This window comes from Carassius gibelio, chromosome A2 (genome assembly GCF_023724105.1).
Source record: "Carassius gibelio isolate Cgi1373 ecotype wild population from Czech Republic chromosome A2, carGib1.2-hapl.c, whole genome shotgun sequence".
NCBI lineage: Eukaryota > Metazoa > Chordata > Actinopteri > Cypriniformes > Cyprinidae > Carassius > Carassius gibelio.
The window spans coordinates 15,759,385-15,786,937 of record NC_068372.1 but is presented as its reverse complement, the minus strand read 5'-3'; the positions used below and the strand labels follow the sequence as shown (position 1 = coordinate 15,786,937).

The 27,553-nt window shown below is 35.7% G+C and overlaps 2 protein-coding genes across 6 annotated transcripts; one reads left to right on the top strand and one right to left on the bottom strand.

Annotated features, from left to right (window-relative positions):
* The first annotated feature begins 302 nt into the window (after nucleotides 1–302).
* LOC128028047 (phosphatidylinositol 5-phosphate 4-kinase type-2 alpha) lies at nucleotides 303–15,541 on the top strand. Of its 3 annotated transcripts, none has more exons than XM_052615735.1 (11): nucleotides 304–992; nucleotides 5,785–5,882; nucleotides 6,004–6,100; nucleotides 7,384–7,536; nucleotides 7,634–7,780; nucleotides 8,372–8,410; nucleotides 10,031–10,126; nucleotides 11,403–11,516; nucleotides 11,689–11,941; nucleotides 12,929–13,032; nucleotides 13,126–15,541. In XM_052615735.1, the coding sequence occupies exons 1-11, from the start codon at nucleotides 855–857 to the stop codon at nucleotides 13,204–13,206; spliced, it is 1,320 nt and encodes a 439-aa protein (XP_052471695.1). In that variant the 5' UTR covers nucleotides 304–854; the 3' UTR covers nucleotides 13,207–15,541. The 3 variants fall into 3 exon arrangements, with proteins under 3 accessions (XP_052471696.1, XP_052471695.1, XP_052471697.1); XM_052615737.1 differs by having other exon boundaries at nucleotides 844–992; nucleotides 5,970–6,100; XM_052615736.1 differs by lacking the exon at nucleotides 10,031–10,126 and having other exon boundaries at nucleotides 303–992.
* A 2,742-nt stretch (nucleotides 15,542–18,283) lies between these two features.
* Nucleotides 18,284–24,098, bottom strand: LOC128028084 (polycomb complex protein BMI-1-B-like). Of its 3 annotated transcripts, XM_052615739.1 has the most exons (11): nucleotides 23,710–24,095; nucleotides 22,392–22,434; nucleotides 20,869–21,000; nucleotides 20,620–20,716; nucleotides 20,437–20,492; nucleotides 20,254–20,301; nucleotides 20,054–20,162; nucleotides 19,822–19,873; nucleotides 19,618–19,716; nucleotides 19,391–19,471; nucleotides 18,284–19,296 (listed from the first exon to the last, which is right to left on the bottom strand). In XM_052615739.1, the coding sequence occupies exons 3-11, from the start codon at nucleotides 20,984–20,986 to the stop codon at nucleotides 18,967–18,969; spliced, it is 990 nt and encodes a 329-aa protein (XP_052471699.1). In that variant the 5' UTR covers nucleotides 20,987–21,000; nucleotides 22,392–22,434; nucleotides 23,710–24,095; the 3' UTR covers nucleotides 18,284–18,966. The 3 variants fall into 3 exon arrangements, with proteins under 3 accessions (XP_052471699.1, XP_052471700.1, XP_052471698.1); XM_052615740.1 differs by lacking the exon at nucleotides 22,392–22,434 and having other exon boundaries at nucleotides 23,710–24,098; XM_052615738.1 differs by lacking the exons at nucleotides 22,392–22,434; nucleotides 23,710–24,095 and adding an exon at nucleotides 21,665–21,842.
* Nucleotides 24,099–27,553: the final 3,455 nt, after the last annotated feature.

Sequence of the window (27,553 nt, the reverse complement as noted above, 5' to 3'; positions counted from 1 at the left end):
ACACATTTGCATTATAATCCGACAATAATTTAGATTATACACCCACGCTGTTTACGCCGCAGGTACGCGGTAGCATATAGAATTAATTGGTTTTACGTCCTCGGCGACATCTCTTGTCAGAGGATTCGGTTTTTGCACAGGGTGAGACTGCTGATGTCTTGTTTAGACAGCTTTATTTATATATTTTTAACGTTGAAGCCTGAAAACCATATATATTACTGACCAAAACAATACTCGAGATGAGTGAACCAATAGATTGATTTCATCATGCCTGCCGTAGCTGTATCTACCCGAGAGTGGCGCCAGACCAACAACGTTACGTGAACCACAAGATTTATGTGTCAACGTGCAAGAGCTGATCTAAAGCGGAGCTGTCAGAGACTGAGGCAGCAGAGCTCGAGCCCGATCCAGCTGCTGCATTCAGGCGCGGTGGATGTCTTCAGATGCCCAGTCTTCGTCGGGGCTTGACTTAAGCAGGACAGCGGTCGTTTCTTTTTAGTATTTTGCCGTTTTTTATTAGTTACGTTCGCACTGAGAGATTCGTAAGTGGTCGTACCATAATAACGATAGTTAACGGGTTTCCGCCATGATTTAAATGAGGCGACACACCTTTTTTATGTCGGGGTGGTGTAATATAAGCTATCAAAAGACGGCTAGCAGTTAGCTGGTGGATAGAGTTTTTCACCGTTCGTTTGCAGAGGGATGCATGAACGCGATGCATTAAATAACGTAAGGGACACATTGCATGTCGAGATCCGGCGGAGCGCTGCTGATTGTGAACAGCTCGTGTCAAGACCTCGCCAAAGAGCCACGCGCGGAGAGGGATTTGATTGATCCGAGCCTGCTCGCTAAACATGGCCTCTGCAGCTAACAACCTCGCTTCATCCATCGCCAGCAAATACAAGAAGAAACATTTCGTGTCTCAGAAGGTGAAGCTGTTTCGGGCCAGCGACCCGCTGCTCAGCGTCCTGATGTGGGGAGTCAACCACTCGGTAAGGATCCGTTTCTCACAGGTTTATATCAGCTGCGATGCTCAGCCTCAGTGAGCGGATTGGAGGCACGTGACCGTTGTCTTGCGGCTTCTTCAAACCTCATTAAACTAGCATTTAAGCCAATCTACGACTCGAAACATCAGAGGTACAGTCCACGCGCGATTGTGTGGCGGGATACATACATTAATACAAATCCATCTTGAGACACTGGACAAAAATGCCACACAGCTACAGTTTTAAACAGTTTTTATATGTATATATATCTATATATATATATATAGACATAAATGTACCAGTTTATTTCATTTTATCGAAAAAAGTATGACATAATCACTCAATAAGACAAAAAACGCCTGTCATCATACCCAATCATTTTTTATGTATTAATGTAAATATTAAATGTGAGAACAAAAAAGCAGATATAATGTATTAATAGCACTGTCTTAGTGAAGATACTTGAAAAAACGTAAGTACGGTTTTCTTTAAATGAGACAAAATTATATTCTTTATGAAAGTTATACATCTTTAAAAATTATTATTTCTTAATATATTTTGAAAGCAAATTTAACCTTCATTCTGAAGGTCCTCTTTATATATTTCACCCTCTAATACTGTTTAATTACTCTAATTTTCTATTCCGCATGCATAATATGCTCAGCTCTTCACCTCGGATTATAAAGAAGTTTTTAGATAATTTTCCTAATTTTAAGTAGGTCCTGTTAGTGGTCTAACCACCCAAACAAAAATGGCTGCTGTAATAAGTGATAATTATTCCATTAACACATTACATTTTCTGTCTGACGGTGGTGAAATATCAACAGATGGTGCTGAAAATCAGTTAGAAAGCATCCCTTGGAGTCAGTTGATTAATTCTTAGACGTGAATTCAAGATATGTAAATATTTATATTTCATTTGACTCTTTATTATGTATCTGGTGGTGTTGATCCATACTGAGTAATAGACCAAGACAAATGTAGAAGAAGCAGGAGATTACAACCAAAGGTAAATCGCTCTGGTTAATCCAAAATCATTTTCAGTTTTGTGGCGTGTTTTGTCCCAGTATTCAAGAGGAAGCAAATGTTAGCCGAGATGAGAGGCTTTGGCACACACTGGTGATTGTTTGAAGATGCTGAATGACTAACTACAGACTGCAGAAAACATTTAGATCCATGATTCCTCATCCATTGCCATGACATAATGCCTACAAGAATGCACTTTTATTTCTCAGTTACCTAGTGAACTCATAATAATGGTTTTATATTATTTATGTTCTTTTTCTATTTTCTTTTTCTCATCCTCAACTGGATGATTAACACCTGTCGGACTAAGTGTGTGTGTGTGTGTGTGTGTGTTTAAAACCTAAACAGCACGATCTGTTCAAAGAGAGCTTCTCCTGTGGGAATGGAAGATTTCCAGGTGTCTGACAACCTTTAATTGGTCTCCTGGGAATCTGAACACAGTGTCTGGGTGACGTATGCTGCTCTCATAATGCACATGCATGAGAAAATGCATCAAACTCTGTATTGTGTGGAGATGCAAGCTGTACAGTATAATTATTCATTTACATGTTTAAATCTTCCTCTCAGATACCACTGGAAATCATCCAAATCTCCTGTACATTTCTTTTTTGTTTGAAGTATAGTTAAATAATATTAATGGATTATTGCAATACCATAAATTACATAGGAATGTTTCAATGTATCCATAAGGTGATAACTGTTTAAAAATGCTGTTCATAATCACTTTTATGTTTTGGTGGCATCTAAATGTCAGAATTATAACTCATTCTCAAACAAGATTCTTATGTAGGACTCATGTAGATTCGGATATTTGATATCAGGATTTTTTTAGGTCTTTTTATTGGATTAATTATTTCATAATAACTTGCAATATCCAGTGTTTAAGTTCAAACCATTTCAGGCCATATAATATGAGTGACTTAATGTGTACTACCTCTTATATAGTATCTGAGTCTCTGACTAAATGTTTTAGTGTAATAGGTAAAAATTTGGAGAAGGAGTTGCATTGTCTGACAACAAAATAGTGTTTCATCCCACTTTAGGAAGAAATACTTTACAAATAGCTCATCAGAGTGTCCCAAGTTGACAGTAAAATACACTTCTTTTTCCCTTCAGCATCCCAGTTTTGAAATGGTGTTTGTGTAGAATAGCATCAGTAAAGATGGTTAAGTGTTGCCTGCAGGTTTATGTTCACAAACATCATAATTAGCGCATTCTTCCTTCGTGTTTCGCATTATTGATGCTATCTGAAAATCTTATCTTCTGACCTCATAAATGTAGCGTTCAGAAATATCACCTATGGGTTTAGGCTATTTTATCATTTAGGCCAACAGAGCCCCTCCCGTCATAACCACACCGTCTTGAGTGTGTTTGATCTGTCTTTCATACTTCTTTAAGATTCATCTCTTTTCTCTCATCTAATCCGCACCCCTCCTACCCCCTTCTCCCCTTTTAGATGTTTTATCCTCACATTCAGCACTCACTCAGATGAGCTTTTTCATGTTGGTTACATAAGAGTCTCAGATGTATAACTTAAGTCTGAGGTGAAGGAGATAAAGGACTCTTCTAATGTGGCATGAGCTTCCCTAATGGCCAGAATGAGAAATTGCCTTCTAGAGCCGAAAGCCCTCCATACACACTCAGCCAGCCTCTTTTCACGGCACATAAGGAATGACACTGTCTGTTGCCCTTGATGTGAATTTGTAGTAATAGCACTGTGTTATGTAAAGCAGGCGATAAGCTGTATGTGCTGACAGATATTAGTCTGCTGTGAAAACAGGCTCTAGTAATGGAATTATTTCTCTCTGATTTGAAATGCAATAAAAAGAAGTATGAAATCGTTTGTAATGTTCACGCCGCACATGTTCTAGAGTGGCTTTCAGAAAACACATGGCCTGCTCTGCCAGAAAAGCCTCTGGTTGGATGCTTGATTAATCGCAATGGCTTTATCCAAATGAAATTGTATGTTGATTATGTAACGGAGTGTAAAGAGGTGGGGGTCAAAAGCCGCTATGCCACATACTGTCTATACGTGGATTTAATTACATTAAAACACTCTCGCTGTACTATTCAGATTTATCACGGTCACCGTTAATATCACCAGTTTTAATTTTGTAATTATCATTTAGTTTAAAATAATCATGCATACACTGTGCTTTCAAGTTAAATGTCTAGTTTTATATGCTTAAATATATATATATATATATATATATATATATATATATATATATATATATATATATATATATATTACATTGTTTATTAATATTTAGATATATATGCATAATAAATAAAAGTGTGTCTGTGTATGTATATATATATATATATATATATATATATATATATATATATATATATATAATATTTATAATGGTTCATTAACTTAATAATATCATTTGAATGTATTTTTTAATATTACATATAAATTTAAATATTTAACAAATACATGTATGTATTATAAATAAATGTACACATTTATAATTATATTTCATAAAAAAAGAATACATTATTACATTTATGTATTATTAATATTAGATATATTATATTTATATAATTATTTTATAATATATATGCATGTACTTTATTAAAACACAGACACATATCATTACATTTAGTTTTTCATATTACATATATAATTTGTATAATATATATGCATGTAAAGTATTATTAAAACATACACAAACACAAATATTAAATATTTGTATATATGAAAATATGTTCTGAAAAAATATATAATATAATATATGTATATGAATATTATAAATATATAAAAATATTATATGAAATGCTAACAAATTATATGATATAACATTATAAGATAACATTATTAAAATGTATCATTAATTTCATATATAAAAAATTATACAGTTTTACTCTGAATTGCATTTGTAAATGTGCGGTTGAGGTGTCTGTGTGTGTGTGTGTGTGTGTGTGTGTGTGCTCAGGCTGGTTGACCGTGGCTTGTCCTTCCCCATTTTCAGCTGCTGCTGTTTCAGTGCTGCTCTCAGTGAACCCGCTGCCCTCTCCTCCAGTCTTGCAGTTGCTTTCTTTTTATCTCTTTGTTTGTAGACTACGGTTTGGCTTCATTTTAAATCACAAAGCTTAGCTTTCTTTATTGAACTGCTTCTTAATCGACAAGAGGACACCCTCGATGCAGCAGGGACAGATGGAGGCACAGGAAGATGCACAAAAATAACTCTCTGCATACCACACATGGTTGTGTGTGTGTGTGTGTTCATATGATAGAATGGGAGTGTCAGAAAGCCAGGTTGGATTCCACCATGTAGGAAAAACAGACATGTGCACCAAAATCTGGTTATCCTTAGATAAGTAGGCATCTTTCTGAGGTAATGTCACTATCAGTCAACTGACTTGAGTTTTAGCGTGGTCATGCATGTTCTGTTGCCCATGAAAGGCTTCTTGATGTGTGCTGAATTATTTACATGATGAAAAAAGGAAGTGGACAGTCTGGCCAAATAAGTAATGCTACCCTGTTGGCACAGATGGCTCTATTTTTCGCTGCTGCTGTTGTTAGTGAAAGGAAGTTGTTTCTTGGCAGCGGTCCATCAGTGCAGCACATTTTGAGAAATGACTCCTGTACTGCAGATAGTTCTCGTTTAATAAGAAAACGCTCTGATTTATTAATTTGGAGCAGGTCCAGAGGTCTCATGTACAACCGATATAAAGCTATTTTAGATATGCCTCAGCTATTCAAATATCATTTTGTAATCTGGCATAGTTTAATCAATTTCCTTCTGTTATTTTCTTCCAGATAAATGAACTCAGTCACATCCAGATTCCTGTTATGCTGATGCCTGATGACTTCAAAGCCAACTCAAAGATCAAGGTGGACAACCACCTCTTCAACAAGTATGAGAGACTGATTGATTGATTTAGTTTTTTTAACTTAATGTGATCATTTTGCCATGTAGGTTTTCATTGCTTTGCTTTTGTTAGTTATCAGCTTTTGCACCTTTTTCAACTTCCAAAGAGAGAACATGCCAAGCCATTTCAAGTTTAAGGAGTACTGTCCCCTAGTCTTCCGCAATCTGAGGGAGCGGTTCTCCATTGATGATCAGGAGTATCAGGTACATAAGTGCTAAAGTAAGTGTTCAAGTGCCTCTGTGAAGGCAACCACCCTCAGCCGCCACGTCGTGCATTAAAATCGCTTAATTCACAGCTTGCCATGGATTATCGCGGTTATACCATGGCCATTTGCTAAGATGTTAATGATGTTTGCAGAGCAGTATTTGACCAGAAGGGTAAAATTATGGTTATTTTTATTGGTTTCTCAGTTCATATTTAGCAGTTTCATAAGTAAACTGCAGTAATATCAGGTGTTAGTTTCCATAGCCATCATCAGATCTTTCAGGCTCAGATCAAGTTAAATGTTATATGCTGAAAATACTGTATTGAATTTGGCCCATCTCCCAGAATGCTTCAACATTACACTTACACTGCTGTTGACCCAGCACTGCAGGAATCAGCATTTCATTTTCATTGAAGTGAAAGCGCAGCTTTGGATGCATTTGTGTCTCCAGGTGACTTTGGTAAAACATCTTCAAATCAATAAACACATACAGTCTGGAAAGCAACATGAGTGGTTCTGAACTGGTGACTCGTAACCAAAAAAATATTGGCTTATGTGGTTTTGAGATCGGGTCAGGAGGGGAAGAAACAATGCTGTGTGCAGCTAACCGTGAAATTGTGCTCAGGTAGAATTGCAAAATAAAAAGGCTTTTAATAGTCATGAGGAAATGAATGCCATATGTTGTGTTGTTGATGTCAAAGGCTGAGAATCTAACAGTATTGTGACACAAATTTATTTATAGAATTTTTTTTCTGAACAATTTGTTGATAATCTTGATAGTTTGTTCAATTCTTGGTATCCAAATCTGAATCCTAAAGCAAACTCAATTCAGAACCACTGTTTTACTAAATCATTTTCAGTTTATGAGTAAATCCCACTTGGTACAATGGCAACACAGAGTGTGTCTATTGCAGTGAACCGCAGAGACCTTGCATTTTTGGCAGCTATACTAAAGATGGCATCCAAAGCGCAGGCAGTACGCAGCTGTGCTTTTGCTGGTTTAATAATGGCATTTTAATCATGCAAACCCATTGACTCCCGTCTTTCTGCATTACACATTCTTTCTCATTTTTCCCATTGCTATAGAAGAGGATGTTTTGCCATCCAAATGAGCATTTCAGTTGAATAAAAGAAGTAGCCAGACAGTACAGTCTGGCATCCCAGGCTCACTGCAGTCTGCAGTCTAGGAGAAGTGCCAGTAGCTTTTCACCGTTTTATTGGAGCTGTTTAGTGCAAGCCTGGCAGTGTGAAATCCTTCACTGTTCTTTCCTCCCGTGGCAGAACTCTCTTACACACAGGGCCCCGATTCCCAGTGACTCTCAGGGCCGTAGTGGAGCACGTTTCCACACTTCATACAACAAGAGGTACGTCATCAAGATCATCACCAGCGAGGACGTGGCCGAGATGCACAACATTCTCAAGAAGTACCACCAGGTAGAGGGAACATCTGTTTCTTTGTTTAAAAATGATCTTACGATGAGACTCACAAGCTGTTAAAAAACAATATTTTTTGTGTATTTGCCGACTGTAGTATATAGTTGAGTGCCACGGAAACACGCTGCTCCCTCAGTTTCTGGGCATGTATCGCCTCACAGTGGATGGAGATGAGACCTACATGATCGTTACTCGTAATGTCTTCAGTCACCGGCTGCCTGTTTACAAAAAATATGACCTGAAGGTGAGTGATTCTAGTATGAAGACCTTGTCTTGTCTTTAGTACAATGAAAATGAATGGATGGGGCATCAAGTGGTCCATAAATACTATGCTATTTTAAGACTTTGGAGACATACGATAGCTTTGTTTAAGTCATTATTCACAGGAAGTCATGACATCCATATGCGTTCATTACAGTTCATGAGGAAAATTGTGATTTCTGATTCATGAACAAATGATTCTTTTGAATCAGCTCTTTTTATTCAATCGAAGTAAAAGCAAATACAGCAGAAAAATGACTTCAGAACAAAATAGGTCCATATAGTGTTCCTGTAGCTCAACTGGTAGAGCATTGCTTTAGCAAGCGCAAGGTTTATTTATAGAATTTTCTTTCTGAACAATTTGTTGATAATCTTGATAGTTTGTTCAATTCTTGGTATCCAAATCTGAATCCTAAAGCAAACCCAATTCAGAATCACTGTTTTACTAAATCATTTTCAGTTTATGAGTAAATCCCACGTGGTACAATGGCAACACAGAGTGTCTCTATTGCAGTGAACCGCAGAGACCTTGCATTTTTGGCAGCTATATTCCATCATTTATTTACTTTTTTAGGGATCAACAGTGGCAAGAGAGGCTACCGACAGAGAGAAGGTAAAGTCTTTTATTTTTATTATGTTTAGAAGGAATAGAACTTTTGAACTTTTTTTTTTTAAATGCTAAAAACATAAAAGGTTTTATTTATTTCCATTGTATTTCCAATTACATAAGTGTTCAGAAAATTAACTCACATTTGCATGTTGGATGTATTTGCATGTCTGAGTTTGGAAATTATTTGTAAAAAAAAAAAAAACATTGTAATCACAATTATAACATCATCTTCCTTTCCATGTGTGTTGTGTATTAATGCACTCCCCCCAAAAATTTCTCCTGTGTGAAGGATCTCATTTTCTACTCCATTCCTTGAAAAAAAAGACTCTCTGTGCTTCTTTTCTGTTCAGGGTTTGCTTGTTTTAATTTGCTTCGGAGTGTGGGAAACTGCACTTTGTAGTCCAGAGGTATTATATCAAACTTAATTAATGGACCTGAGAAGAGTGTAAAACAATTATAATATTGCATTAATTTAAGCCTAAGAACCGTAGTGTATGTGTATGTTGTGATACCCTGTTGTTTTACACTGTAATTTAAGTGCACTGATCTCTGAAGGTAAAGAGATGGTAACAGAGACCATTGTAAATAATAGATCAGAGATTGAGACAGACTTGTCTTCAGGAAACATTTGACTGTTGGATAACATGTTTTTACATTGATTTACTGTGGATACTACTGTATATAGAAAACATTCTGTACATTAATAAAATAAGGCAAACCTGATCTTTTCTTATTTCACATATGTGTACTTGTGGAGGGCATGTGAATGATTTGCATGTGTGTATATATATATATATTTTCTAAATGCATGTTAGTCTTTCTGGCATGTAAAATTGTTTCATTGATTACTTACTCCTCCATTTAGATGTTATATCTACATTCTAATGCTGTATATGATACTCTCAAAAATGGCAAATATGAACTGATGTATATTTGTAATTATGTGTCATATACAGTACAGACTAGATTTATTGTCATTCACTGTATTTGATGAAATGGAAATGTCCTCTGCATCATAACGTTGATTTACTTAAAGGGACAGTTCTCCCAAAATGAAAAGTCTGTCAAGTTCGAGATGTTCCAGATCTTCTGCTGAACACAAGAAGATATATTTTAAAGATTGTGGGTAACCAAACAGTTTCTGGGCCATAATAACTTACAGTCAGTGCATGGGAACCGACAACTATTTGGTTACCAACATACTACAAAATATCTTCTTTTGTGTTCAACAGAAGAAAGGAATATATAAAGTTTTGGAACAAATTGAGGGTGAGTAAATGATGACAGAATTTTCATCTCTTTTAACATTCTCCCATGATATTTTGTGTCTTCACTTGTTTACTGTACAATAGTCATGTTATCAATCAAATTTTTTTTTTTTTTTACTCTGTAATTTGGTTGTGTATCGTTTGATGCATGTATGTGGGATATTTCCATCTTTTGAATTCTTCCATTTTCTCCTGAAGGCTTCACACTTATGCTTTCTGAAATGATGTTAAAATGACTAAAACAAGTCAAACGACCAAAATCTCTAAAAAGCGGTCATCTCTCACCTCCACGCACTGATTTGTGGGTGCTTGCGTTAGTGAAGCTGCTTGCATCTGACCCTCCTTCTCCCTGCAGCCACGTCCACCTGAGGAGGCTCCATCCAAATCACGCATGAGCCAAAAGCTACAAACCATCCGGATCGCCACACGCTTTTACTGCGCCATAAGACACGTAAGGACACAACAGCAAAGAACTGTCCCATATTGCTCTGTGTACTTCTTCTTCAACATTTTGCCTCAGGAAATCTCTGTTCCCTCGGGATCCCACAAGGGACTGTAAACCCAAGCCCAGGGCTGGTGCTTTAAATTGCCTTCCTGTTCCAGAAATAAAGTGGTGACTCCTTCTTTGACCATCTCTGCTGGAATTGTGAAAAGACCTGGAATACTAGTGCGTCAGCATTTACGTGTTCTGCTGACTGAGTCATAGGGGGTTTATGTCTACCTTCATATCATATGTCCATCTGCATGTTCTGTTAGTTAGGACTGAAGTCTCATTCTGGTTCGAAGATCAGTTCAAATTTTCACCAAATGTTAAATAGATCATAAAAGGTCAAATATATATATATACTAATTTTGATGTTTCTTGGAGGGAGCAATCTTGAGCTGAATTATTTATTTAGCTAAATAAATATCTCAAACATTTAATGCACTGCAAATCTAATGAATAAAAAGGGATAGTTCAGCCAAAAAAAAAAAAATTATAGATTTTTTTCAATTAATTCAGTATGATTAGTAACTATTACATCTTTGTTTAAAATATCATCTTTGTGTTCCACTGAAAAGGAAAGTTGTGAAGATTTGGAACAACTTTTTTTTTTCTTTTTTGGGTGGACTAGCCCTTTAATCTTGATACTAGCTGTAGATTTTGGATGGGGATCGCTGATGTTTGTGGAAGTAGGCATTTAGGAAATAACCCTTGGTTTAATGGTTGTAATTATTTGAATGCTGTAATTGTCTGTTGGCTCTAACTGTGAAATCTAAATCACAGCCTGTTGCTCCGAGTGTCCACAGGAGGCCGTCTGCTTGATATTACACCCCACTGCTTCTATGATCTGCTGTGTTTAAGCTCATTTGGTGAATTCTCAGATGTGCATCTGTCGTGTGGACGGCTCATAATTGCACCAGATCAAAACTTCTTTCACCCCTAAAGACTGTTTCATTTCAGTGTGATATAACAGAAAGTTGACAAAAACGAGAAATACATGAAGAAGTAGACAAAAAGTGTGCTATTTCTGTGACACTAGCAGCACCAGAAAGAACTATAATGTTTTAATAAATGTTTTTATAATGTTTTAATTTTTGAGTCTATTAACAAATCCCCCGAAAAATCTGCATTCATGATATTGTAAGTCAATGGCATCTTTTGTTTAACGGCTGAGTAATCTGAAAGTCTCCATTTACACATGTTGCTGATGAATTTTAACACTTTGTCCCAATGTCAATAACAGACCAAGGAGCTTCCAACTTACAAAGACAATGACTTCATCAATGACGGCCAGAAAATCATCATAGATGAAGAGAACAAGAAAATGTTTCTGGAGAAACTCAAGAATGACGTAGAGGTCTGTGTGCTCATCCATCACGTGCCATCCATTTGTTCTGTTTAATGTAATTGACTCATTAAAGTCTTATCTAAACATTCGTTCGTTCTAATAACCCCTCTGTGTCATTAAACTGTCTAATTAAAAAGCGATGAATGTTTCATGCTTAATTTCTTGGAAAATGTGTTTCCAGTTCCTGGCCCAGCTGAAGCTGATGGACTACAGTCTGCTGGTGGGGATCCATGACGTGGAGCGAGGGGAGCAGGAACAGCCGGAGGAGGAGATTGAAGACAATGACGCTGGGGAGGAGGAGGGGACGGAGAGCGATGGAGGGGCCACTGGCTCCCCGCCAGACAGCCCCAGTAACACACTAGACAGCAATAGACCTCTGGGACCGGGAGAGTTTGACCCCATCATTGATGTATATGCCATCAAGAGCCATGAAAGTGAGTCGTTTTCTCTGGAGTTGCTAGATGGTTGTAGGGTGTTAGGTGGTCTCTTATGATTTTCTAGTCTGTAGATATATTTTGAGAGCCATTTTCAAAGTATGTTTTGCCTGTTTTATGGTCCAACAGACAATTTTTTTTAGATCACTTAGAAAATACACCTTTCTTCAACTAACCAAGTAACTTGAGATGTCATTTCTGAATAAAACTGAACAAGAAACACACTGAATTTGTATATTTGGGGAGGAAAACCTGTATAGAAGGACCCCATTCATTCATAAATGTTTGCCATATTTAAATTATTAAGTGTAATTTTGCACATTTAGGGCTTAAAAATGAATTGTTTTTATTTATTGGTTCAGATCAATAGTTCAGATCTTTACTCGTCCTGACACACACAAATCATTTTTATTTTTAGCGATACGTTTTTATATTCACTAGAAATTTTACTTTTTTACAAATATAAAAATGCAACAAGCTGGAAATTATTCAGCTGTAATGTAGCTCAATAAATTAATAAATGCTTTTTTATATTTACCAGAAATATTTATTCATTAAATGTTACATTTTCATTGTTTTTTGTTTCTTTACAAAAACAAAAAATATAATACAATCTTACAATTAAACCACTGTAATGCAACTGCAACCTTTTACAAATGCTTTTTTATATTTGCAAGAAATATTTATTCATTAAATGTTTTTTTCTTTAAAATATGCGACAAGATTAAATATTTTGAAAGCTTTGTCCATGTTATCCAGCTAGATTGGTGACAAATCAACAGTATTTGCAACCATGTTAAATGTATTACAGAAAATGCATTTCAGTTTGCAAGGCATATACATTTAAAAGGTCAGTAGATTTCATTAAAGTTAAATATTCAGTGGCAGTGCCGCCAAAATGGGCCAAAGATAAAACAAGTTAAAGTTCTGTCTCACTTTATTTCAGTTGTATCTTGCTTAAAAACAGTTGCACATTCTACCTTTCAGATGCTCCTAAAAAAGAAATCTACTTCATGGCAGTGATTGACATTCTTACTCCGTATGATGCCAAGAAGAAAGCAGCCCATGCAGCTAAGACGGTCAAACATGGGGTGAGAGTCCAATATATCAGAAACACAGTGTTAGTCCAAAAATATTCCTCTATTTACTCAAAGTCGACGCATTTTTGCTCTCTTGTTCTCCAGGCAGGGGCAGAGATCTCGACGGTCAACCCTGAGCAATACTCGAAGCGGTTTTATGATTTCATCACCACTATTCTGTCCTAACCGCTGCCTGAGGCTGTAACAGTAACAGGTGGTCACATATGATCTCATATCCTGGGAGAGGTTTTGCTTTGTGTAACCGATCCAGCTCTCATGTCTGAGATCTGTCAAGATCTTTTCTTTTTCTTCTCTGTTGGATTTTTCGGTAGGTTTATGACTCCATGTGGTTGTTATACATGTGATATAGTCATGCATATATAGCGTTCTGTATACTTTTGTGTTCGATATTGTTGACTGAGAAACCACGTGTTATTGTTTGTGCCCAGCAATGTGGTATGGTTATCATACTGGAATTCTCAAAGCTGCTTATATATTTATTTTCTTTATGTGCTTTGCCGAAATCAATTCATTGCTCTCAAAGGAGTAGTTCACTCAAAAATGTCCTCACCTTCAGACTATCCAAGATGTAACTCAGTTTCTTCATATGAACCGATTTGGAGAATTGTAGCATTAAATCACTTGCTCACCACTGGATCCTCTGCAGTGAATGGGTGCCGTCAGAATGAGAGTCTAAACAGCTGATAATTTTTTTAATCAGCTGTTTGGACTCCCATTCTGACGGCACCCATTCACTGCAGAGCATCAGCTGGTGAGCAATTTCTCCAAATCGGTTTGGATAAAGAAACAAACTCATCTACATCTCGGATGGTCTGAGACACATTACACTTTTTATCAAGTTTAAATTAGTCATTTTTAAGTGAACTATTCCTTTAAAAAAAAATAAGTCCAGTTTTAAATGATGAAAATATATTTCAATTTATAAAATTATTAAATTTAGCCCTGAACAAATATGACCAGAGTCAGAAATAAAAATAAATTGGGCCGTAATTGTTTGAAAGTGTTGATTGCACTATCGCTCTTTAGCTGCAGGCAGTACCTTTAAATCGGATCTGTTTACAAACTGTATGTAACAGTGGAAAAGAATGCAACTTCAAGATCAATAACTGCATTTACAGTTGAAATCCAATCAGTAAATTAGATGTAGATGTTCTGCCTGTTGTGCATCGGAAAGTCTTGCAAAGGAGCTCAATATTTGCAATTGGCTCCGATTATAACGTTTAGTATAACACAACTGTTTTTGCACATGATCTAATGCACCAAAACATTTATGCAACTGATTCCAGTTTTACCACTGACTCGCCGAGGGTCACGCAATAGTAGTGATTCGTAGAATGTGTTAAAGCACCTAATGGGTTACATGTGCGTTGCCACTTTTGTATCCCTAATGAAAGAACAAAACATTGCCTGTTTCATGTTGTTGTATGAAAATGAAGCATATTTTGTACCTAACCTACCTTTTTTTTTTTTTTTACAGTAATAATTAGCAGGTTTACAGTGGGCCGTTCTCTTGAGAATGCAGTTGTGCTGGCGCTATATTGATGCTTGAATCTGCTTATAGTGTTTCAGCTGCACTGTAAAGAGCGAGAGAATGCTGCCTTTTACTATTGTTATCTCTCTCTCTCTCTCTCTCTCTCTCTCAGCACTGTTGAATATTTGTGTGACCCCAGAGACCTTTAGTATTATAAACTAACTAGATATTGTGATATGTCTTCTTCTGAAATATTGTTTGCAAAGTAATCCTAAATATTCTACTGTATGTGTTGACATATATACACTGTGCGAGGGTGTGCCTTTTTTACTCTGAATTATTTAATTTTGTATTTGAATCATTTTTTTAAAAAGAGACGCTTGAAAAATGTTATTTTCTAAAAAGGGAAAGGAGAATAGGACGAATCCTAAAGTGGTTTTACTGTTCCTCTGTAGATGTGTAAATATGCGAGTGTATGTGTTTGCAATATTATGACAATGTTGCAGTCCTAAGAGTTCCCCGACCCTGATCAGTTTTGCTTAATTTACTAATTTGATTCCTACATTGTCGTTATAATTGAAGTTATTTTTTGTTACAGTTACTAATTAGATAATAAGCAATGTCAGTTCTTGTTTTTGACTTTGAATTTGATGTCTGTACTGCAAAAAAAGCCACTTCTTTAAACTTTTTGGGAAAAAATGACTTCACTTTGTCTCAAATTGTAAAGCGTTATGATCTCTTTTGTGTTGTAATTTGTAAAAACATGCATCCATGTTGAAGGTACAGTGTGAGTTTGATACTTTCATGTTTGAGGAAGAGAAAAAAGCTTTGAAGGAATTGTGAGCTCTTTTAAATATGCGGTCAAAAGGAGATATTATCACTTGTCAGTCTACTTGTCATAACTGTTATCTATGTCATGCAAGTGTGCAGCTCTTGTGTGTGTGTGTGTGCTGTAGACCCAAAATATTTAAGAGCACTCTGTCCCATAAGCATTGCTCAATAAAACGATGCATTGCTCAGCTTGATAAATGTTTGTAATATTCATTTATTATGGCAAAATCTTACATTCACAAGCTAAACTATTAAAAAAGAATAGAAAATTATTCAATTGAAAGGTTTACATTTGGTTGTTCAGCATTAAACCTGTGGATAGACAAAATGATAGTTATATCAAATACAAATGCAAATATATCTTTGATAAATATAATCAAAAATCTAAATATAATGAATTCTCACAAGGGCAACATTATGTAAATATAGGGGTGATCGGAGCATGTTTTCAATTTTGTTTAAACCAAACGCTTAATATTAACGTACAGTCAAAAGTTTTTGAACAGTAGGATTTTTAATGTTTTTTTAAGATTTTCTTCAGCTCACCAAGCAGCAAATACAGCAAAAGCAGTAATATTGTCAAATATTTTTACTATTTTAAAAAAAAAACTACTTTCTATTTGAATATATAGAGAATATATATATCTTCAGTGTCACATGATCCTTCAGAGATCATTCTAATATTCTAAAATGCTGCGTAGAAGACATTTATTATTATTATTATTGATATTTAAACAGTTGAGTTTGAAATTGTAGAAATTAATACTTTTATTTAGCAAGGATGCTTAAAATTGATCAAAAGTGATCATAGAGACATTTATAATGTTACAAAAGATAATTTCTAAAAGAAGAAATTTCTATTTCAGATAAATGCTGTTCTTCTGAACTTTTTCTATTCATCAAAGAAACCTGAAAAATGTTCCACTCAGCTGTGTTCACTCAACACAATAATAATAATAATGTTTTTTGAGCTGCAAATCTGAATATTAGAATGATCTCTGAAGGATCATGTGACACTGAAGACTGGAGTTATGATGCTTTGAAATCGCAGGAATAAATGAACTTTTCATATATATTCACATAGAAAGCAGTTCTTTTAAATATAGTAAAATAATATCTTACAATATTACTGCTTTTTCTGTATTTTGGATCACATTGGTGAGCAGAGGATAATTATAAAAAAAAAAAAAAAAATCTTACTGTTCCAAAACTTTTGACTGGTAGTGTATCTTAAGCTATCCTTAAACAGCATAAATTTAATTAAATTAAAAGTTTCTTATGTATGATAGTGATTTAGATTTAAATATTTATAAAGGCCGTGTAACTATAAAGAAGAAAGGTTTCATTTTTGTGGTTTATTGTAGAGGTGCGTTACATGCTTGCGACCAGAAGAGGGCGCCTCGCGCTCCGTGCAGTTACAAGACATCATTAAGACCAGAATCCACGAAACGCTTTACGTTGAAGCTGATATTTTAGACGTTGTCATTTTAAATTTTCATTGTTGTTTTAATATGAAAAGCTCTACGCAATAATTTATTTATCTTGACTTTGTAGGCCTTAAATATAATTTGCTGTCAACCGTGTTATTAATCAAGAAGAGCCTTTTTATTGCTCCGCCTAAAAATTATTCTTCGTATGACATTATTGCTTCTGGTGCATTTATGGTTTCATAACGTAGCCTACTTCTCTTTAAGGTTAAACCCCATTTTTGGCTTCTAGGTATTTTGTTTTTCAATATAAGTGTTGTTTTAACTTAACAAGGCGACCCCCTAAAAGGAACCCCCCTTCAGCTCAGAATAAATCTGTTCAGTCATTCCGCTTAATCTGAGACACCTTAATAAAAAATTTCCATAATAAAAATAAATAAATCGCTTTGGCGTGTCAATTTAGCCTATGTCTTTACATTTTAGCACAGCTACATGTATTTTACTGAACTTTTTCTTTATCTATTTTTATTAAAAATATAAGTCTTAACATTTAAAACGGAAGATCTTTAATACATTTCGATTATAGCCTGTTCAGCATCGGTCAAAGAGCCGAAATAACTGTTAGAAGCCGCTAATTCTGACAGGACACCATACGATTATTCAAGTTTAGACAATAGATGAATAGAAAACAGTCTATTCAGTTCTAATAAATCCTGTATATAGCCTATATTCAGAGACCATTAGGCATATTGGTGTTGCCGTCTAATGACTGAGATTAACGAGACAATAAAAATAAATAAATAAATAAACGAAAACAAGTAAGTTTCTGTACTGTGACTCTTCTTATTTCCAAACATTGTTCAGCGTGGACCTGTTATGTTCTGTAGTGTTTTGACATTGGTGTAAATGAGGACAAGAGAGACCCGAGTCGGTCGAAACAAACTTTTTACGATACCACTGATAATATTTGCAACAATTATAACTGTTGCGGCTGGACATATCTAGACCTTTATCAAATATTTAACCTACTTTATGCAGTCAAAGCAAGCGTATAGTAATAGCCGCTGCTCATCATTCTAGTTGACTGTATAACGATTTATGCGTTTATTTTGGTCTTTGACAGGACTATTGGTCTTCTAGAAGCTTTTATTTTGTGGTTTGCACCCACACGGTCACTATATGTTGTTTGAACTATCGAGTCATAGTGTAGGCCTGTGGAATATTTAATGAAATCATATACTGATCACAAGACAGGGGTCAAAAATGACCAATGACCACACATTTCAGTTCAAGAACGCACCATGCGGTTTTTCTGGTGGGAAATTTGCCCATATTAAAACGTGTCGCAGTTTTTACCATTAACCATTATTTTGAAATATTTCGTTTGTACAGAATATTTCCCTTGAAACGAGAACCGAGTTTATCTAAGGCAGACGTAGGTTCTTGTCGCAGAACAGTAGGCCCACGTCGTAAACAAAGAAGCTGGTTTGTTTTATCAAGGCCACACAATGTATTTAGTAATTTTGAAAAAAGTAAAATGTTTATTAAGGCAAATGTTTCATATTGTACAACAGTAAATGACACACTGGCTTTAACAAATAACCGCTTGAACAAAAAGCCAGAGCAAGAAATAGGCTACTATCTGAACTTAAGTCTGTACGGAGTCTTCTCTCCTCGCGTGATGACGCATCAAGAAAAAAAAAACACTTCTCAACTTATATGACGAGCATGAAGATAGCAGATATTTTATTTATTTTTTATAACACTTTCTGTGTTTTTCCAATACAATACTGAAGCTGCTGCATTCCTGCCCTTTGCAAATGTAGGTTTGTTGTAAAATCTGCATAATCAAACACTGCGCGTGCCGCCACGTGTTTTATTGAAGATTTCACGGAAAAGTAAATGATTTATATACACTGATGTTCTAATCTAAACAAGACAGAGTTTATAAAAACATCTAGATACATTCTCCTTCTTATCGAGTTTCCCTCCAGTACTCTTCACAATATTAGTCACGCCATAGCAATTAATACAAAATATAACACAAACAACGCTGTTACAAAGTTTTTCACACGTGGTGACAAAACAAATATATTTAAAAATGATATAAAAAATTGAAGAGGTGTTTTATAAAGAAAGCATCTACATCACAGCTCTGTTTGCAAGGGGTTTTTGGCTTTGGGATCCACAAGCAAGTCACCCAAGACAGTTGGAGCCATTATGAGAAGTTTTGCAGACTTTGCTGCTGAAAGGAGTTTGGCCATTGTGGACCGTTTTGGCAGAGACTCCATTGACGGTGGAGATATGGGGGAAGCTGGGATGTGAAGAATGGACAGGAGTGCTCGGGCTGGGCAGAGAGGAGGATGTGGATGGGGCGGCAGCAGCAGTCGGGCTGTTTGGTTTGTCACTGTTGGAATCGCTTTCTATATCAGGCCTTCTGCCGCCGATCATATTATCCCTTGGGTTGCTCAACTTCATTTTTTTGCAGCCAGGCCTAACTCTGTACTTCAATGGCAAGGGCCCATTCTGAAAAATATAAATATGTTATTATCTCTGCAGTTGGACTAAAATGTAATAGCACAGTTTAATGTGTTAAACATATCAGATTTAATACTCCTACCCTTCTCCATGTGTAGATATAAGCAATATCCATAAGAGTATAATAATCTTTCAAAGGCTCGTCTTCATACATAACTTCAATCTGAAAAAAAATAAAAATAAAATCTTATCTAAACAAACTCATACTGAAAAATTCATAAAAAACAAGACAAGAAGTTTAGAGAGAAGCAAGAGAGAGGTTTAGAGAGAAGATTAAACCTCTTAGGAAGTGAATGTAAACAAAATTACCTGAAAGGTGCATGGTATATCCATTTTACTTCTGAGAAATTTTCTGAGATGCATTATTGTCATAGCCGCGGGGCATTGTAAGTACCGCTTTACATTCACCTATTAGAATTAAACCATTACAAAAATTCAGTAAGCAGTCCCATAACCCTCAAAACTGACTAAATTAGACATCTAAAATATGTAATTTATTCAAAAACTACTTACCTCTTTTGTGGTTTCTTTTTCTTCTCCATCTTTACTGTCAAGCCTGATCTTTCTAAGAGAAAGAAAGAAAGAAAAAAAATGAATGCACTGTCTAACTACAAAACTATAAATGTCAAAGGTCTGGGCCTTTTACTAATGAATATTTCTGTCAATTTTATTAGCAACATGAAAGAGAGCTCTGATGATAATGGAAATGACATACCACAGGGACCATATACTGAACTGAACCTACTTGTTCTGATCAAAAAACTCAATGGACAGACTGATGATCTCATCGTCTGCGATGATTCTCTTGTCTTCATCTGCAACTTCTCCTCTGTCCTCATTAGAACCATTAGTAGCTGAAGGACACCGACACAATTACAACTTCAATATTAAAAAAGAAGATTGCTTATGAATTAAAATATCACAATGACCATCTTAAAATTTTACCATCAACTGGATGCTCAGCATAAAAATCCCTCCTTCGTTTCATCTCATCTGAGTAACAAAAGCAAAATGAATACATCACTATATTGATTTAAGAAATTATTAGTAATAAGTTATATTGCAGTTCTGTAAAACATAAATAATAAATAAACATGATTAAAATGAACACAAACTTTTTACACTTACTTTTGAACAGACCAGGCACCAGCTTGTACACAATGTCTTGAAGGGTCTTATCTGACCTAAAATGTAGCATACCAACATTTTTGAGGGGTATTCAATTAAGAATAATTTAAAAATACGGTAGCATATCGGAAACATTTAAAAAGAAAAAACGTAAATAGCCAACAACAATCCCCAGCAAATTACCTGATATTGAGGAGAGGTTTTGTTTTATGAACTTGGACATCACAAATAGGACAATATTTGCTGGTCTCCAGATACCTCACAATGCACATTTTGCAGACTGTGAAAACAACAGACGACAAATTAATTACCACCATGCAACAAATTAAAATATCGTTTGAGGCGACTTAAAAAGTCCCGTTTTAATGTGCAACAATAACAACGCCTTCAAGTTTAATAACAATAAAATAATAGAGATAATGACAGACTTACATGAATGCAAACATTCGACAATGGTGGTCGCATCAATAAAGTATCCTCCACATAAAACGCACATCAAATGAGGATTTAGCTCCGTTATCTTGATTCTTGTTGTTCGGTGCATTGTCATGTGAGTTCGCGGACCTGATGACCAAAAACGACACATTAATATTTACAGTCACAATTTAATATCATACAGGATAAAAAAAAATATATAAAGGCGGGTTATAAGGTTAGATGGTCCATTTGTAGCCTAGGCTATTTGAAGCGAACAAAAAATACGACAAACCAGACAAACTCGGCTACATCTCGGCTGTTTTAACGTGTTTACCCGCCAATACAAATGGCATCTCGAATGAACTAATCATTAGGTGTTTTTATTAATTCATAACGTCTTTGGTTGAACTCATTTGCATTCCAGGATAGATTCCACGCGCACACGTTAAACGTTTTTTTTTTTCGCGGGATGTTTACAGGTGAGAGTAAAAGCCAAATACCCACACGTATAGTTGCTATGACGACGGGTTGTAATTGGCACTGTGCCAGACTAAACGGAGCCTCACAAGCCTTCCTCAGATTCACTGAGGGTCCGGAGCATTACAAATGACCGTAAATGCAACCAATTAACGGTAAAACGCCACCACTTCCTCTCGACAACTGTGTTTTTCGAAAAGCATGCGGCTACTTGAACGTGGCTGCCATTTTGCTACAGACATCCCCGTGTCCGAGCGAGTTCGCTCGCATGAGACTGCGACCTGTGCACCACCACACACTATCGTCTAAGAAGCAGTGAGTAGCCTACTATCACCTGTTAAACACGTCGCACAGCCATAATTTCAGCACGCATCGCTTCAAGCGTCAGAGAGAAAACAATGCGATCTTCCCTGCTTTGCCGATGCCTTCGACGAGGAACAGGCAACGGAAGCGCGAGAGCTCGCATCCGTGATCCCGCTATCTCTCTCGACTGCGATCGGTAACCTTATGTGTGAGTGGTTCAACGTCAATTTTTCAAATATAAACATCCCGTGACAATCATAAACCGTTCACAATGAATAGTGTACAGGGAATCCAACGCATTAAACGGCGTCAAATAAAATGATTTGTCTTTTACTTGATACAGGCTAACCTCTAAATAGTTACACATAGCCTAACTGAGAAAATATGCTTGCTTTATAAAATACACTGGACTGGAATTGTAGCAGAACAACGCATTGTACTTCAGTCAGTGATAAATACAAAAATCTAAACACTAAGGCAGTATTTATGTTTACTTATTTATTAAGAACCGTCAACTATCGTTAAGGATTAAGTTACACTGAATTATTTTACATAAGTGAATTGGTTAATAAGTGGATTACAGAAACAAGCTGGATCAGGTCCCATCAAAGTCGAAAAAATAGCTTTGGTTTGGAACAAGTCTAGCTGGCCTGGAAAGACATTTCTCAAGCTTGACCAATAATGAAAACTCACATTAGCCTACTCTGTGGTCTAGTATTAATATTCAGAAAACAGATGATTCGTATCTGATAGCATACCTATTTAACACACTATGTACTGGAAACGGAGCTGTTGTCTTTTCTGTGAAGAAGAGGACAAGTAAAAGACAGTAAATCAGCAGTTTCAGTAAATCTGTCAGTTTAGGATAAAGATAAGAGTCATATCTTGACACTCGGGACTACTATGAAGTGTCTTCTTTTATTTTCAGAAAGATGACTGCAAGCAGGCATTTTAAATATGAAATAGGCCTACAGATATCTGCGGTGTGGAAAAAATATATAGGCTATTAATATATAGGCCTATGTATAAAAATAATAAATAGCCTAGCTAAGTCAGTAATGCATGGCATGGTAGAAAGGTCAGATAGGAAAACAAAAGTAAGCTATATCTGCCCGTAACAGCTTATTCATTTAAATATGGAAGTATAATTTGGGCAATAGAGAACTATGTTAACAACCGATGTAAGTCTATATTTACATCATCTAATTTATTGGGATGGAGCGATCAACATTTTTAATTAACCATGAGTGAGCGGGGTGAGTCAAAAGTATAAAGACTGATTAATAATGACATGTAGGCTATATATCAGACTGACGAGAAAAAAAAATCTAATCTTAGATTTAGGACTCTTGTGTTACTGTCCAAAAAAAAAAAAAAAGTCAAAAGGTTCGGTTCAGTCTGACGCGTCCTGGTCACAAAGGATGCATAGAATCGAGACATGTAGCCTACTATTATTTTTTAGAAGCCTAATACAAAACACACAACCCAAGTTATATTCAGTGACAAACAAACAATTAGTGAACACGCTCGAAAACATATTTAAAATAAGCTATAAGTTAACTGCCTCAAAACAATTGTGTGTTACAGCCTATAGGAAGAGGGACCAAGCAAAAACGCACATGAATTTAAGTTAATAAAATTAATCGACGACATTAGAACACGTTAAAGTTATTTTTTCCTAAATATACACTTTCCAGACTACTCAGTTCTATAAAATAAGAGATCTAATGTTTGATTTTCGAGCGCGAAGAAATGGATGAAAGTGGTCACCCGTAAACACCTGCCCCAACTCGCCTGTTCTGCAGCGCGCGCCGACTTTTTGGGTTAAAAACAACACTTGAAGAGAACATATATACTTCAGTTTTACAAAGACCACATACTCATTAACACGCATATTGTGTTATCATACGTGAATGGTTACGTTTCATTAAAAAATGTCTCAAACTGAAATGAAATTCGCACGTAGCCTACGAGAAGCACACATGCATTGTTACTATCTTGTCTCCAAAGAGGGAAAATAAAATGAAATAAAAAAAGCTAATAACTCCGTTCTTTTGTAAATTCAAGCGTACATACCAAGTATATTTGCCGATGGTTTCTAAGCTTTGTTGTGGTAGACAATGAAACTTGAGAGTCGATCAGCAAAAAATGAATGCTACCGAAGCGGCCATCTTGGAATGAGCTGCAGACGCTGTCAATGGCTCTAACGTTTCTCCGCCGTGTTCATTGTGGCCTTCTTGCCCAATAACGTAACTCACTCTTTGCCGACACTTTCCGATTTGAATCACAGATAAATCCACAGATTACGCTCATAAATGGTAAATTCCAGAGGCGTGGATCTCCTGCACGGCGATCTGAAAAACACAGTGCCTGATGGTTCAGTGCAAACTGACACAGTCCCCAAAATGGCTTAGTTCGACCGCCCCACTCCATCACGTGATCCCATTCCTGACGGGTAGCCTGGGAATTAGTGGTGGGGTAGACTATGTCATCAATAGGGTACCCCTCTAACGCATGTCTTTGTCAAACCTCACCACCCATCACCACTGGAAGAGGAAAGTCCCAAGCCATGAAGTTTGGTCGGAATGATTCTTATGAGCAATGAAGAACTTTTAGAGAAGCTGAATTTCTCTTTATTCTCACAATAATAATAATAATAATAATAATAAAATTAGCTACAGCTACACCTAAATGCCCATGCAGAACATGCAGAAGGGTTATTTTACGGCATAAATGTCATGATGCGAGTTAGGCAAGAGCAAGACGAATCAATAGCTTTATCGCTGTCAATGCTTTCTTAATTATTCAATTCACACTGATTTTTATGTTTTGCTCCCATGAAAGATTTAAATTTTAATGGCCAGCATGTTCAGGGAGCGTTATGCAACTTCTGCTGAATGCTTAGAAAATATTTTACTTCACAGACCGTTAATACGGCCTTTGTAGGTTATGTTTAGTCTATATAATCCAGTAAAGCAAAATTTCAAAAATAGTCTTACATTTTACATTCCTAACATTTGGGTTTAAGTTAGACTTAGGGCCCATATACTTCGAATGTAAAATCATTGGACTTTCTGATAAGTAACATAATTAGCTACTACACGTCATAAATGTGTTACTTTTATTCACATTCACTTTCCAACTCACTTTCCCATAAGTTACAGTGAAGAAAAGCCGGGTGCTGTGAAATTTTACTCTGAATGCATGGATATCTCAATCATTTATTTCTAACGGCCATGACAGAAGAGACAAACGTGCATCCTTTTGCTGCAGTATTTTACCATACAAAATCGAACGGTGTAGGCTACACTTATAGAAGTCCCACTGAACTGTTTTTAGTAAATTACCGTTATGGCTACTTCATTGACCAGACCCGACGTGACTCTTGGGTTTATACAACTTTAGCCTACTAAGGCTATTTAATTTTTTTCACTTTTGTGTTTACAAATTCCAGAGACTGTTCACAGACGTTTTCGTTTATTTTTATATTATTCCCTTAGTGTTACATGTCAAGTTAGGCTACATATAATTGTTGAATTATTAAATAATCAGTGATACTGAGAGCGCGTGCATGTGTGGTATGTCGGTGTTTTTCTCTGTAGCGCTGGACGGTATGCTGTAGTCTCCTCGTTTAGGGCACTGCGTTCAGCTGCAAACCACACGCGCACGCTGCCTGCCATGACGTCACCTGCGCTAATACAGGCACTTCGGCGAAAACAAAGAAGCTCAGCATGCTGGCGGAAACCTGAAGCACTTTAGCGTTAACCGTACCGGGTTCTTAAAGTCATTAAAGCTTCTTCGATTTCCACGTAGGCTGCGTTTCACACATAATCAATCGCTAGAAAAAGAAAAAAAATCAGGCCATTATCTCCGCCCATCAATCGAAGTGGTCAAGGTATCCCACGTGAACTGTATTTTCAGCGACTTAAGTCATTTTCTCACAATATACCGATAACCTACCTATTTCTTTATCACGACTACAGATGTGACTCAAAATGGCCGTATCTCAGTAGCGAGTGTTAATGCAACACTGAATCTTGAGCAACAGAGAGAGAGAGAGAGAGAGAGAGAGAGAGAGAGAGAGATAATGCCCTCCTCTCGCAAAAACTGTAAAGTAACTGACAACTCCATAGCGCCTATGCATTATAGAAAACTATTCCAATACATTTGTGAAGCACAAATGCTTTGCATGGTTCCTTGCGTGGTAAGCATCTAATGAAATGTTGACCAAAATCTTATTTACGAATCAATAGGCCTACATTATCATTTTAAAACGCGGTCTCTTATATCTGGTCATTATTTGTTCGATCTGTCTTAAAAGCTTATGAAGATGACTAAAAGAGATTATAATAAATCGTAAAATAAAATATATAAATGGCAAATAAAACCAGAAGATCTAAAAAATTACAATCCTTGGTGACAGCGTTTTCTCTTTTGACTTACCTATTGACTTAAACTTTAACGACTCTATTGATTATTGATTGTTTACAGATCACAGAAAATTGATTTGTGGACTGAATGGGAGCTGGAGGTCAGGACGTACAGATAAAACCGCTTTGAGTTCGTTTTTAGTTATGTCTTTGATGGTCTAAATCGAATGATGATTTTTTTTCATAAATGGAAATGAACACTGTTCCATTATGATATTAAGTTAAGCACACCAATGAAACAATGGACAGACAAAGAGGTCAGATATCAGTATATGTTAATATTACTGGTTTCATAATTCATAGAAATTTAACTTGAAATTTATTGCCGGGTAGTATGTCACAGTTAATTATCTTATTTGCATTTTTTTCCCCCCTTAGCCTAGCATAAATAACTTCTTCGCGTACGGCTCACTAATCAAGTTTTTAATTGTTAAGACATTAATCCATTATTTTTATGTTATCTGAATGACGTGTGTCTTATCAGCTCAACATTCATTTATGTACTCTGCTCGTAAATAATAAAAAATCCCTTCCTTTTCGATGAAGCCAGTCTGTTTAGAAAAAATAAATACATAATATATATATATATATATATATATATATATATATATATATATATATATATATATATATATATATAGGCTAATAGATCAGATTTGTTACATAGGATTGACTAAAATGGGGTGGAAAAATGTTCCCAAGGCAACCTTTCAAGTGTACAGGGAGTAAAGGCTAATAGGTTTGAAATTATGATGCATTTCAAAATATAATTAAATCTCGCAAGTAAAAATAAATATATAAATAAATGAAAATAATAGAAATAATAATAAAATATAATATAATTAAAATAATTATAATTTCTTGTTAATATTTATGTAGTTATATTTTATATTTATTTGTGTGTTTTTAAATAAAATGGAAGTCAATCTGTAGGCCTAACTGTTAACAAATCTCCAAAAATAACCTCAATAGACTATGGCCAGTAGAAAAAATATGCATAGTTGTTATTTCCTATAGAAACGTTAATTATGGCTTTTGCGGTTCATTGATTTATTTAACATTTTAGGAAGACTAAGGCGGTGGCAAATGCTGCCATGCTTAGTATTTAAATTGACATGCACTAATGTTCACTATTCTTACATAATTTACTGCATCAAGTGCTTAAACCTCAAGCTTTTTTTTAAATTGCTGCACAGTTAATAAAAATGAAAGCCCAAATAGCAGCACTTTCTTCTTCACAGCTTGCGTTTGTGTCGAATCATGGACGCCAGTTTAACAGAATTGGCTAAATGAACGATTTCCATTAAAAGACAATGGGGGTATAAATTTTGTTTCAGAATTCCGTTGTTGAGGCCAACCCGTTGACACATGGATTTCTATGCAAACCCAAAAACGCCCTCGTGAGTTTCTTAAATACAAAATTGATTCTTCTTCTTTTTGAAAGTTTTCTCAAAAGAATGTCAGAAAGGATTATATTATATAATTAACCA